A 13,913-nucleotide genomic window follows, 5' to 3' on the forward strand; every position below is an offset into this window, starting at 1 on the left:
TAGTTCCATTTCTTGTATTAAGTGTTTTAAACATTTTGAAAGATGTTTAAAAAAACGAAATTTAAGCGACATGTGTGTGATGGCATGTGAGTGATAAGTGGTGAAGCGAGAGGCCTATGGTGCAGATTAGCAGCCTCGCTTCCACCAATCTGCCCCAGGGCAGCCACAATATAAGCATAGCACCACAGGTGGGATGAAGAATAACGACTTCAGTCTAGCACTAAGACGAGCCTGTAAAGTGCATTATCATTACTCCTTTGTGAACATAGATATCGTACTGATACTGCCTGGAATTTTGCAAATTATGGCATCAAACTATCAATTACAGTGGATTTTTCTCGCTTAAAATATATTGTGACTGAGCTTATATATGTGAATTATAACTGTAATGTTGTCTCCCATGGAGACAAGCAGGTGGCGGACCCTCCACCAGAAAAGTTACACAGCTCACCTTTAAGCTACTTTGCCTTAAACTGACCGATCGCAAGAACAGAGAATCTAAACAACATTGACAAATCTGGAAAATCTTTTACTTGAGATTTGTTTGAGATGTTTGTTTTTCTTGCTGTCAGTGCGCTGGAGGCTGGCATCACCGTCGTGAATGAGATGGGGCTGGATCCTGGCATAGACCACATGTTGGCCATGGAGTGCATCGACCAGGCTAAAGCTGACGGCTGCACAGTGAGCCACACCCTCCCCGCTCTGTCAATGTTCCGTCAACACATCTTCTCTGGTTTCACATAATCAAATCTGATTATGTTTAGGTGGAGTCCTACATCTCATTCTGCGGTGGACTTCCTGCTCCTGAGTCCTCAAATAACCCTCTGCGCTACAAGTTCAGCTGGAGTCCTTATGGAGTCCTCCTGAACACCATCAGCACAGCCATATACCTGAAGGATAGAGAGGTACGGGCTTTTCTGTTTAAAATGTCCCAAATATACTTTCACTTTGAACAATGAAGAGGCAATGAAGAAATAAGAAATATGAAAAAATAAATGTGGCAAAATCTAGACCTCAAAACTAGTAACAAAACTAGATGCTCATTTGCTCAACTATGAAGGAATTCTCATAAATGGCACAGAATTGGACCTTTACTATAATTGCTCTTTTTAATGCCACTAGAAGAGAAACTAAAGTAAATGTGTGTCCAGGTGGTGACCATCCCGGCTGGCGGCTCCCTGATGGAGTCTGCGGTTGATATGGACTTCTTCCCTGGGTTTAATCTGGAGGGCTACCCCAACCGGGACAGCACCAAATACGCCGAGCCGTACGGAATCCAGAGCGCCCACACGATCCTCAGAGGAACACTGCGCTTTAAGGTTCAGTTTACTTTAGAACACACTTGCATGTAACAAACGTATGATCATAATGCAAATGAAAAGTTTAACGACAGTATGGTATTATCTTTAAACTCCAGGGCGTATGGTATTGTTGCAGTGATGCTTTCAGAGTGGACTGGGGCGATATTGACAAAAAATAGTATTATTATGTTTTAAAGAATATTCCGATAACGGCCGATAACTTTATTACAATTAACAAAAATATCAACACAACACTTGTTTTTGCAACACCCATTTTTGTATATGAAACTTTTACATACACAAAAGACCCATTCCTCTCAAATATTGTTCACAAATCTGTCTGACTGAGCAGTTCATATTAATATTGCGGTAATTATCCATCCCACCTCACAGATGTGCCATAGCCTGGCCAAAGACTGGTTTGAAATGTTCAGTTTTACTTTATCGGACAGCGCTGGGGGGTCAGTATGGTCACAGCAGATACTGACTCTGGAGTTGCTGGATATTGGCAGGAACTGGATCCAGAGCATCCTAAACCTGCTGTGGGGGACACGTCCGTTGTGCCATTCATCCACAACCATCAGCTCATGATAATACATGGCCCCGTGGTTCAAGGATCTGTAACAATCCTAGAAGCTGAAAACATCCCAGTTCTTGCTTGACCAGCACTCTCACCCGACATGAACGTTTCCAACATCACATTTTCATTTTTAGGTTTAATCCGCTCTTTTTGTTTTTATCTTTTCCTATAAATTAAATGATCAATATTCTTCAAAACAACATTCAAATATTATCTCTTGATAGCTGTGTAATGATTCAATAATCTCCTGATTCTGTTCATCACAATTCTATCACCATACCTAAATAATGAAAATATAATATCATTATTCTCACTTTGGTGACAAAAAACCTCCAAAAATAATTCCTTTTGTCTTTTAATTTGGCCCGAGCGCCACAAGCTGGCAAGAGGCCTATTAATCTCGTAAGGCCGTGCGAAGCACGGCTGCGAAAGTGTGTACGAAATCGAGCGCAAAGCGCTCGCCCACTTCCAAACACTCACTAACGCACTCCTTCACTCACGCACGCCCCGTGCATACTAATTAGTAGTAGGAAAATGGAACATTACCGTTGTAAACGGGCGAAGTCCGTGCAAAAGTGCGCTCTAAACGAGCACTGGGATGACGACCGCGAAGCACTCATTTGCGCTAAGTACCTCACGAATACGTTCCCCATCTCTTGCATGTTCTGTGCATATAAGCATGTAATGCAAAAATTGAACATTATTACTGTATAGAGGGCCAAAAACACAAAGTGGGCGGAGCCCACTCAAAATTAACGAAAGTACCCGTCAGTGACCAGGGACCCACACCATGAGGTAGGAAAGCGCGAGCGCTTTCCGAAAATGTATAGTTTATGATATTTGAAAAATGGGAAACATTGTTTTCGCATCGGAATATTATTCTTTCTTCTTTCTTTCTTCTCGGGACCAACCCCCCTATTTTTCACCCAGTGAACATTGACGAAAAGTCACAAAAATGTGCACACCTCTAAAAATCGTGCCTCTCTACATTCTGGCTATTTCCCTTTTCTAAAATAAAAAAAATTGGCGCGTCAGCGCCCCCAAATGTACCAAAAATGCATTGAGATAGGAAATGACCCAAAAAAAATCTGATCGTAGAATCATGAAATTTGGCGCAGAGGTAGATGGTGACAAGAGAAGTAAAAAATATTATTACGGCGACGCCGTCCACCCAACCAAATGTCGGCCATATTGGTTCAAAAATGGCTAAGCATGACTCGGGAGTTTTTCCAAACGTCGTACTTTTACGAACTCCTCCCAGGGCGTTGGCTCTAAAAAGCTGAAATTTGGTGAAAATGGTACTGAGGAGTGGGACATCAAAAGTTATCCAAATTACATTGATACCTGTCACGGTCTCTGAGCGGCAAAGCCGCAAACTTTAGCTAGAATTTCAGAAATCTCCCAAATTTAACATTTCTGCCGTTTGCGCAGATAAAGTCCGAATTGCGTCAATATACAATCAGTTGTTAAACTCTTTGCCCTAAACCTCCTTGAAGTGAAATTAATTAATTTGGCGCCACAGCGCCCCCTACAGATTGTATATGGAGGTTAAATGTTTAGTTTTGCGAAATTATCTGAAATTTGACTCAAAACTCAATTTTGGCATACCCATCAGAAAAGTAAATGAGACCCATGTCATAATTGTTACGGCTTTGCTGTAGCGATGACCGAAACCTCCCATGTTATTCCAATGGGGAAATCACCAGAACATGTTTACACTTTATACTTTCACCAACTCCTCCCAGGGCGTCAGCCCTATCAACATGAAATTTGGTGAGACTCATCTTCAGGGGTGGACCATCAAAAGTTATCCACATTTTCATTCTAAGAGTCACGGTGTCTGTGCGGTAAAGCCGCACATTTTGCCAAGAATTCAAAATAAAATTGCTTTTTGATGGTAAAACAAAGGGGAGAAGATGTGACAGCGTCACAGATTCAGCAGTAGGCGTAATAAAAGGACAATTGGGCCTCCTCTTGCGGTGTGGCGGCGCCGTGGCGAGGGCCGATCATTGCCGCTTGCGGCTATATTTATTGTTATTGTTAACAATCATTGGTAATTGCATAACTGTACCTTTAAAAAAAAAAAAAAAAAAAAACATTAAAAATAAAAAAATCCACATAGCAAAAAATAACCCTAAAGCCACCTAGACACTTAGAGCTAACTCACTTTGCACCTGTAACTGACAAAACTGTCCAGGAGATCATCACCAGTCATCTACATGCTGCCTCGATGTGTTACCCACCAGATTTCTAAAGTCTGTGCTGAACAGTTTGTTAGCATCACTCACATAGTTACAACATGTCGCTTCAATCTGGAACATTCACAGTCTTTGAAAACTGCGGTCATAAAGCCTCTCCTAAAGACTGCTCTTGTCAAGGTGACAAATGACATCCACCAGACCACCATCTGTTCATTGTAAAATGCAACGCAGGGACAAAGCAAATTGTAAAATGATGATCCACCTAATATTACGGGTGAAGCTACGCGTAAACCGTTTTAGTGAGAACCTTACTTTTGGATTCTTAACGTCATGGCAGTCAAGAATAATAATAATCTGTGTCCTCTTTCAGGGTTACACTAAAGCCATGAGTGGTTTTGTCAAAATGGGCCTGATCGACGACAAGCCCTACCCACTCCTCGAGAACAAATCTGCTGTCGTTACCTGGGTAAGACCAAATACCAATAAGTAGCAGACAAATAAGGAAAACAATACATTTCAATGTCACATCCTGACTTTTATGTGCTTCGTCTGTTGCAGAAAGATATCCTGTGCAACCAAATGGGACTGTCGTCCTCCATTTCCCAAGAAGCTTTTGAAGAGGCCGTTTATGAGGGAGTCGGGAAAGACGACTTCAGAATGGACACGCTCAGATGGTGAAGATGTCCTCAGATCTTACAGCTTCCATTTGCATACTTTGTTTACTATCTACATTTATATCCATATACCACCTGAAGGAACTCGTGTACCACAGTTTGAGAAACATTGCAAGCCTCGAAATAACGGGTCGGACACGGTCAGTTTTGACCAACTCAAAAATAAAGTCTCCGGACATAATGACCGACGATAATTTTTAGGTGCGTGTCACCACATATTGAATTTTCGAATGGCCCATTCACTCCGCGGCGTCAAAGTGTCCAGTTTACATTCAAAGTCTATGTGGACGCGTGTTTTTGCGGCGTGAATCCTGCACTTTGAGCGTCGGACACGCTAACGGCGCTGGAGCGCAAAGCGCTCGCAAAGTGGCGCCATGGAACGCACAAGCTCAAAGGAGGAGAGGAAGGGGGAGGGAAAGAGAGAAGAGGAGACGGGTAGTTCCAGAGCGTAATCTTACCTGTAAATGCTTTTTTCTTCTTCACAAATCTGTTTGTTGTTGGCGTGAGCCAAAGGAAGGTTTCAAGCCCCTCCTCCCCCGAGCGTTACCATGGAGATCATCTCACTAATAAATTATATAATCCTTAAAAGAGCTACAATGAAGGGCCAATAAGCATACTTTTATAATTTTATTTAATCAATTTGTGGCCATTTTATTTTTAAATTAATACGCTGTATTAAAGAGAAGGGAAGTTAACTGTGAATAATCGTAAAATCTTTATTTCTCCTCATGATAATCGTGACTGAAATGAATATTGTGACATCCCTAATAACGAAACAAACAAAAGTCACCCAAAAGCTAATAAGACGAGTAAATATGAGGAAGTGTATGTAGCACTTGGCTTCACTGTGACTGAGGTGGAGACGAGGAAAGACCACCGTGTTTACTGTGTCTTTAATGTTGGCAGCGACAGCATGAAGCCAAATAAATTACATATCAATAAAACACTTGTGACTGATTCAGAATTAGCCACCAAATGATTGGTACCTGTCATGTTGACAAGGATGTAAAAATAATTATTTCAAGGCTTGCACTGGCCTAAGTCATTTTAGTTAAATCTGTATTCCAGAATCCATAATGTGAAGGGCCTTTTTATCATGCAGCTTACGTCACATTAACTTAAGGCAAAAAGGTTGGAGACCTCTGGTATAGTAATTATGCACTTTATAAAATCAGTGAGCTACTGCTCATGTTCTGAATATGTTCAGCTCAATATATAGTACTAACAAATGCATTATTACTACAGTGTATTTGTACATCACACTCAATGACAAGGTTGTGTATTCAAGTTATTTGTTTATATTATTGGTAGATGATTTTGCAGCGCGTGCTTGTGTGTCGGCTGTGTTGGCATCAGTTTGCACTTCCATTCATTCACTTTTATGCATCTTTCTTCGTGAATATGAGGCAGAGTAACATCAAATAAAAGACATTTTGTAGCGTCACACCGTGACATGTCAAAGAAGCACTCGGACAAAGTGACTGCGGGGGAAAGAGGAGGGTCAGGTTTGTGCAGGTTTACGCTGAGAGAAAGCACTAAAGTGCTGCGAGGGGAACATTAAGCATCAGTGATCAATAAAAAAATCATGGTTTAAAGAAAGAAAAAATATGCTTTCCTCTGTTTGGTCAGTAATTGTAGATAATTGTAAACTTGTGACGTAACAAACAGTTTGATCATTTGGCATCCCTAGTCGTCACAAATAACCACATCTTTATCTTTTTCTTCCTCTAAATTCCCTCACTCTATGCAATAAGGCTCTAACGGGTACAAATAAAAAAAAAAAAACCTGTCCAAACTAATATATCTTTTTACACATTGACATGTTTCCGTGGCCTCTTCACACCCTCGGCTCCGTAAACCCTGACGTCTGGCGCTCTCAGAGTTTAGGAACAAGGCCGAGTGTTGCTGCTGCGCTGCTCCTCCACAACGACGCCCGCTCAAGTGGTGTAGCGCGCTCACGCTCTATTTTAAATCAACTTTTGCAAGAGTCTCTTCAGCCCAAGGCTCAGGCCGGCTATTGTTCGCTCGCACCCGGAGGGGAGGGAGCGCTGGCATTTAGGCATATAAAAGTGAACTGCTGGCAATATTCCATCTGCGCCACTAAAAGGGTATAAAGCCAACACGTTTCAAGCTGAAATTGAAAGCCTTGTTGTTCATTTATTCAATACACCAGCAAAGCAGCGACAAAGAGAAACTGCTCGACTCTTTTCGACTGAGCCAAGTATGTGTGGGCCGGCGCCGCTATCGGGGGTTAAATCAGTCATTTTCCCCTCCTGAGGTTTTGAATCGACTTTATGAAGGTTACTCTATTGTGAACGTGGCCTGTGCCTGCCTCTTGTGCGCAGGTTCGGATTGCTGAGCGACGAAGTGGTGCCTCACGCCGACAGTGTGCTCGCGGCTCTGACCAAACATCTGGAAGCCAAGCTCTCGTTTGGTAAGACTTTAGTTTAGATCAGTGAGGTCACAGTTCAACCACAGACATAACACTAACAGACAGACAATGCTGATTATATTGAAGGTACACTGTGTAACATCTTCTGCCATCTGCTTGTCTCCATGGCAACGTTTTTGCTATGCCTTGCATTAAAGGAGACATGAGATATGCATTTTTCAGGTCCATAGTATTGAACTATAACATAAGTGATTTATTTTATTTCATTAGTTCATTGTAAACTGCAATATTGATCTTAAACAACTCAGTAATTGAACGGATTTCTTGATCTGTTCAAAACTGCAGAACTGATAAGCTCCTCCTTCTCACAGAGACATTTCAAGCAGTGAATTGTCATTTTCATGTTTTTATTTTTGAAAAGTGACCATGTGGCATTTTAGAATCATTACAATTACATACAGGGGTGTGGGCGGGGTCTGGGCGGGGCGTGGGCGGGATGTGTCTACCTAAAACAGGAATCTTCTGAACACTTGAGCCTCAGTCACAGAACAGAAACGAATTACATAAAAATGCATGAAACAATTAAAATACAACTCGGTAAACTAATGACAAGGATAAAAGCTCATTAAAGATCTTTTGCATTTATTCAATTACAGGTGTTAGCTTGAACATGCATTCTTACTGTGAGCGGGCTTGCCTCGCCACAGATCTGAACTGTGACTTGGCCTGACGTCTCCTGCTTGTTTTATGGAAATGGATAAGTTAAATGCCATTGTTGAACATTTCCAGGAACATTTATAACATGTCCATGGAGATGAGCAGGTAGTGAACCCTCCACCAGAAGAGTTGCATAGTGTCTTTAATAGTAGTATTTGACAGTGCTTTGGGGGCTTTGACACATCATTTCCCTCTTTCTTTGGTCATACATTTGTCTCGTAAACACGTCAGAACCACAAACCTTAAAAAACTATGTATTTCATTTTTGTCATTTTGCTCTCTCAACAGAAGCGCTTTCACCTGAAAACTACTACTTTGTGCAATGTGCACTTTAAGATGTTTTGTTAGTTAATTTGATCCACTTGCATCCATAGATTTAAATGGGAAATTTAACTTTACTCAAAATGCATTTTCCACCTGTCCGTTTGAAAATGTTTCAAATGAATATGCGTCATTTTAAGATGTTTTACTATTCACCGCCTTTCAGTGTCTAGCCTTAAACACAAGCCCTCAGACCATTACAAAAAAAAAATACTGGTAATACCCCTTCCATATCCTGCAGAAACATATATGTTTGCTGGGACTTCCATCTCGTGTACATGAACAATCACGGCCCTGCTCTTCTTCCACTTAATGAGTTTGTAGATTTCAGATGGAGGGAGGGGAGAGTGACCAGAAGGGCAGTGAGGACTTCTGTCTCTCCCTCAGAAGCCTCACAGCCTCCATCTTTTCCCTCTTTTAGGAAGAATGCAAACCAAAAGGCTGACGCAAAGACGCATATATATATATATATATATATATATATATATATATATATATATATATATATTTATATTATATATATATTATATATATATTATATATATATAATATATATATATATATATTTATATTATATATATATTATATATATATAATATATATATATATATATTTATATTATATATATATAATATATATATATATGAGCAATGCAGTGAATGATGGATATCATTTATTGTCAGCTGTACATTTTTAATTGTATTTTATCTTAAATACATCTTTTTAAGATGTATTTTAGGCTGCCCTTTTACGTCTGACCAACAGACCTACTGATTTAACCTACCGGTAATTGTGACATCTAGGGCACATAAATATTAAAGATTTATTAATGAACCTTGTTTCTTAAAAAACCTGAACCTTTCGTGTTTTGATCAAAATAAATAACTTCTTTATGTCTCTCCAAAATTTGACATTTATAAAATATTTTTGGGTTGCAGCTCTGAACAGTCCTTTTTGGATGTCTTTTCAGAAAATGGCGAGAGTGACCTTATTGTGATGAGGAACAACCTGGGCCTGAGACACCCCACAGGAGAGCTGGAGACCAAGGACATCAGCATGGTGGTGTACGGAGACCCCAGCGGCTTCTCTGCCATGGCCAAGACTGTGGGCTACCCTGTGGCCATCACCGCGCGCATGGTCCTCGACGGTACCACACCACCTACATTCTTAACTCTACATGGAGCTTTCAGTCCAAAGCCCTCCAGGAGAAGGGCTGGCTGTTGCCAAGTATCTCACTACACATTACGTATCTCGAGAGTATTAGCTTATATATTTACCGTTTTTTCTGGACTATAAGTCGCACTGGATTATAAATCACAGAAGAAACATATATATATATATATATATATATATATATATATATTTTTTTTTAAGTATAAGTCGCACCCCAGCCAAAACAATGGAAAAAATTGTTTTATAGTCCGTAAAATCCATCCATCATGCCGGGTCGCGGGGGCAGCAGTCTAAGCAGGGACTCCCAGACTTCCTACTCCCCAGACACTTCCTCTAACTCCTCCGGTGTGATCCTGAGGCGTTCCCAGGCCAGCCGAGAGACATAGAGTCGGGAAAATACGGTATTTAATTGTGATAGTGCGTGTTAATGGACAGGCATGATAAAGCATGAGTGCAAACTGAATGTTGTCGAAGACCAACTTCCATCTGTTTTCCCAACGCACTGGGGTCAACAACAAAAACCCAAAGTTTAATTTTATATACCGTATTTTCCGGACTATAAGTCTCATCTTTTTTCATAGTTTTGGCCGTGGTGCGACTTATACTTACTCTCCGGAGCGACCTTTATGTGATATCATTTGTTATTTTCACACTTGCCACCGCATTTCATACTCCAGTGCAACTTACATAGGTTTTTTCGGCCTGTCTCGCGCTCCATCCTTCCCTCACTTGTGAACAAGACCCCGAGATACTTGGTCTCCTCCACTTGGGGCAAGGACTCCCCACCCACCTGGAGAGGGCAAAGCCTTTTTCCGGTTGAGAACCATGGCCTCGGATTTGGAAGTGCCAACCCCTCCAACCCCTGACTGCACCTAGAAATTCTGTCCATATGCACTGGGAACAGGTCTGACTTGCTCTGGTCATACAGGGACCGGACAGCCCTGAGCAAAGCGCCCCGGACCCCGTACTTCCGGAGCACCCCCCAAAAGTCACCCCAAGGGACACGATCGAAACCCTTCTCCAGATCCACAAAGCACATGTGGACAGGTTGGGAAAACTCCCATGAACCCTGGAGCACCAGAGTTGGACCAGTGTTCCACGACCAGGCGAAGACCATTCTGCTCCTCCTGAATCTGAGGTTCTGAACACCATTCTGCTCCTCCTGAATCTGAGGTTCTGAACACCACTCTGCTCCTCCTGAATCTGAGGTTCTGAACACCATTCTGCTCCTCCTGAATCTGAGGTTCTGAACACCACGCTGCTCCTCCTGAATCTGAGGTTCTGAACACCATTCTGCTCCTCCTGAATCTGAGGTTCTGAACACCATTCTGCTCCTCCTGAATCTGAGGTTCTGAACACCATTCTGCTCCTCCTGAATCTGAGGTTCTGAACACCATTCTGCTCCTCCTGAATCTGAGGTTCTGAACACCATTCTGCTCCTCCTGAATCTGAGGTTCTGAACACCATTCTGCTCCTCCTGAATCTGAGGTTCTGAACACCACGCTGCTCCTCCTGAATCTGAGGTTCTGAACACCATTCTGCTCCTCCTGAATCTGAGGTTCTGAACACCACTCTGCTCCTCCTGAATCTGAGGTTCTGAACACCATTCTGCTCCTCCTGAATCTGAGGTTCTGAACACCATTCTGCTCCTCCTGAATCTGAGGTTCTGAACACCATTCTGCTCCTCCTGAATCTGAGGTTCTGAACACCATTCTGCTCCTCCTGAATCTGAGGTTCTGAACACCACGCTGCTCCTCCTGAATCTGAGGTTCTGAACACCATTCTGCTCCTCCTGAATCTGAGGTTCTGAACACCATTCTGCTCCTCCTGAATCTGAGGTTCTGAACACCATTCTGCTCCTCCTGAATCTGAGGTTCTGAACACCACGCTGCTCCTCCTGAATCTGAGGTTCTGAACACCACGCTGCTCCTCCTGAATCTGAGGTTCTGAACACCATTCTGCTCCTCCTGAATCTGAGGTTCTGAACACCATTCTGCTCCTCCTGAATCTGAGGTTCTGAACACCACGCTGCTCCTCCTGAATCTGAGGTTCTGAACACCACGCTGCTCCTCCTGAATCTGAGGTTCTGAACACCACTCGGGTTCAGATCGGGGAAGCTGTTCTTCATTCTGTCACTGTCATTGCCCACATGGGCGTTGAAGTCCCCCAATAGAACAATAGAGTCCCCGGTCGGTGCACTGTTGAGTACCCCTCCCAGGAACTCCAGGTACTCTGCACTGCTGTTCGGCCCGTTTGCCGACACAAGTGTCAAGCCCCTCTTGATGGGTTCCAGAGCCCGAACTGTGCGTGGAGGTGAAGCCGACTATATCTAGTCTGTACCAATCAACCTCCTGCACAAGCTCAGGTTCTTCCCCCCCAGCGAGGTGACCTTCCATGTCCCCAGAGTTAGTTTCTGTGTCCGGCGATCTGGTCGTCGAGGCCCCTCACGTTGACTGCCGCCCAATCTCTCTGCACCAGCCCCTTATGGATCCTCCTGCAGGTGGTGTGTCCACGGGAGGATGGCCCCACGTCACTCATTCGGGCTGTGCCTGGCCCGGGCCCCGTGGGGAAATGCCCCACCCACTCCAGGCCTGGCTCCAGGATGGGGCCCCGGTAACGCCAATCCGGGCAACATAACTGGCCTCGTTGTGGCACTCCTCATAAGGGGCTGAACCGCTCTTGGTCTGACCCGTCAACTAAGACCTGTTTGCCTTGGGAGACCCTACAAGGGTCTTAAAGCCCCCGACAACATGGCCCTGCGATCATTCAGGCGCTCAAACCCCTCCGCCACGTTAAGGAGGGGCCATTATCTTATTCACCACACAACAGAAAGTCAAATTAAAATGTTCTTGTATTTTTGTGAATCAGGCAAGTTGAAATAAGGTACGATCATAGTGTAAAAGCGAGTTTGAGCAGCTCTCGAGATGTGGTGTTCCAAATGTAAAACTTACTTTGTCATTCAAAAGTCATGTTAATAAAAAAGTGGCCAATGTTGGCACGAAGCTAAGCCAAAGGTACTGAAACGTCTCCATGGAGGACAGTGTTCTGCAGAAAGTTGTCATATTAAACACGTCAAATACCTGCACTAGAAAGGTATAATCAAACTATTACTAATCTAGTGTGTTTGTTGTTGTTAGGTGAGATCCGTTCCAAAGGGATGGTGATCCCCATGACAAAAGAGATCTATGGTCCAGCTCTGGCCCGACTCAAGGACGAGGGAATCCAAATCGTCACCAAGTCCACGATACAAGACTAGCGCCTGCTTCATCTATGAACAAGTGCAATTCACTCTTTTATCGCTACGAAGAGCTTTTAAACAGCTTCATCATGTTGTTTTCAAAGGTCAAGGGGGGAAAGGCAGGCACTACAATCTAGATTAGTTTATTTTAATCCAAAACTTGTTTTATAAACATTCAAATTGCAGCTAAATGATGAAAAAGGAAACAAATCAAAATCAAAAACACATTTTTCATTTGAGATGTGTTCTAAAAGGGAAGGTTTCTAAAGATCACATATAATGTGCAAACTGAACTATGAACTGTGAGAAAACAAAATGTTTGTTTTGTGGCCCTGATGGTTGATGCTACTGATGCGTTTAATGTACAGGTTTGATCAATGCTTCATGTGCTAAACACTGACTACAATAATGCATTAGAATAACACGTATTACACGTATTATGTTCTGTAAAGATACACTACATTTACTGTACAGCACATCATCAAGTTTACATATGAAGAAAGAAGTTTAAGTAGAAGCTCTATTTTCACAAAAAATGTAAGCAAAATCATTAACAGATGCATTGTACAATCTTAGACCAGGCCTAGTGTAAATATGTCATTTAAAGACTTTAAAGCCTCATTACTCTGATGGTCCGTCCCACACCAGCTTTAACTTATCAGATTGAACGGCTCAATTGTTTAACAAACTTTTTGTTATATTTGAAATCAGGTATTTATTTCTTCTACCAAAAATTTATTTGTTGTACATTTTGAAGCTGAAGTCAGATTCTAAACGGTTTGTGCCCTGCTGTAAAAGGTTTCTAAAGAAGTTGCTTATTTTATAAATAGAGTATATTGTAAAATATTTTCTATACTTCCATGAATTTATATAAATGAACCAGTCAAAAGGTCATCATTCACTTACCACATCAACAGTTTTGTGTCGTGTGAGTTACAAACGCGTGTACAAGTTACAAACACGTTACAAACGCGTGTACACGTTACTAACACGTGTACAAGTTACTAACCCGTGTACAAGTTACTAACACGTGTACAAGTTACTAACACGTGTACACGTTACTAACACGTGTACAAGTTACTAACCCGTGTACAAGTTACTAACACGTGTACAAGTTACAAACGTGTGTACAAGTTACTAACGTGTGTACAAGTTACTAACGTGTGTACAAGTTACTAACGTGTGTACAAGTTACTAACACGTGTACAAGTTACTAACACGTGTACAAGTTACTAACGTGTGTACAAGTTACTAACGTGTGTACATGTTACTAACACGTGTACAAGTTACTAACACGTGTACAAGTTACTAACACG

At 42.2% G+C, this 13,913-nt stretch overlaps 1 protein-coding gene across 3 annotated transcripts in view; it reads left to right on the forward strand.

Moving 5' to 3' along the window:
- The window catches only part of aass (aminoadipate-semialdehyde synthase), a 64,956-nt gene extending 51,268 nt beyond the window's left edge, over nucleotides 1-13,688 (forward strand). For all 3 annotated transcript variants that reach the window (XM_072434921.1, XM_072434918.1, XM_072434920.1), the window contains exons 17-24: nucleotides 573-681; nucleotides 765-905; nucleotides 1,152-1,319; nucleotides 4,453-4,548; nucleotides 4,641-4,756; nucleotides 7,102-7,190; nucleotides 9,157-9,333; nucleotides 12,497-13,688. In XM_072434921.1, the coding sequence (XP_072291022.1) occupies nucleotides 573-681; nucleotides 765-905; nucleotides 1,152-1,319; nucleotides 4,453-4,548; nucleotides 4,641-4,756; nucleotides 7,102-7,190; nucleotides 9,157-9,333; nucleotides 12,497-12,615 (1,015 nt within the window). In that variant the 3' untranslated portion in view covers nucleotides 12,616-13,688. The remainder of the gene's footprint in view (nucleotides 1-572; nucleotides 682-764; nucleotides 906-1,151; nucleotides 1,320-4,452; nucleotides 4,549-4,640; nucleotides 4,757-7,101; nucleotides 7,191-9,156; nucleotides 9,334-12,496) is intronic.
- Nucleotides 13,689-13,913: the final 225 nt, after the last annotated feature.

Source organism: Eucyclogobius newberryi, unplaced genomic scaffold (genome assembly GCF_026437365.1).
Source record: "Eucyclogobius newberryi isolate DKJ021-1_F unplaced genomic scaffold, fEucNew1.0.hap1 SCAF_7, whole genome shotgun sequence".
In the NCBI taxonomy this organism is placed as follows: domain Eukaryota; kingdom Metazoa; phylum Chordata; class Actinopteri; order Gobiiformes; family Gobiidae; genus Eucyclogobius; species Eucyclogobius newberryi.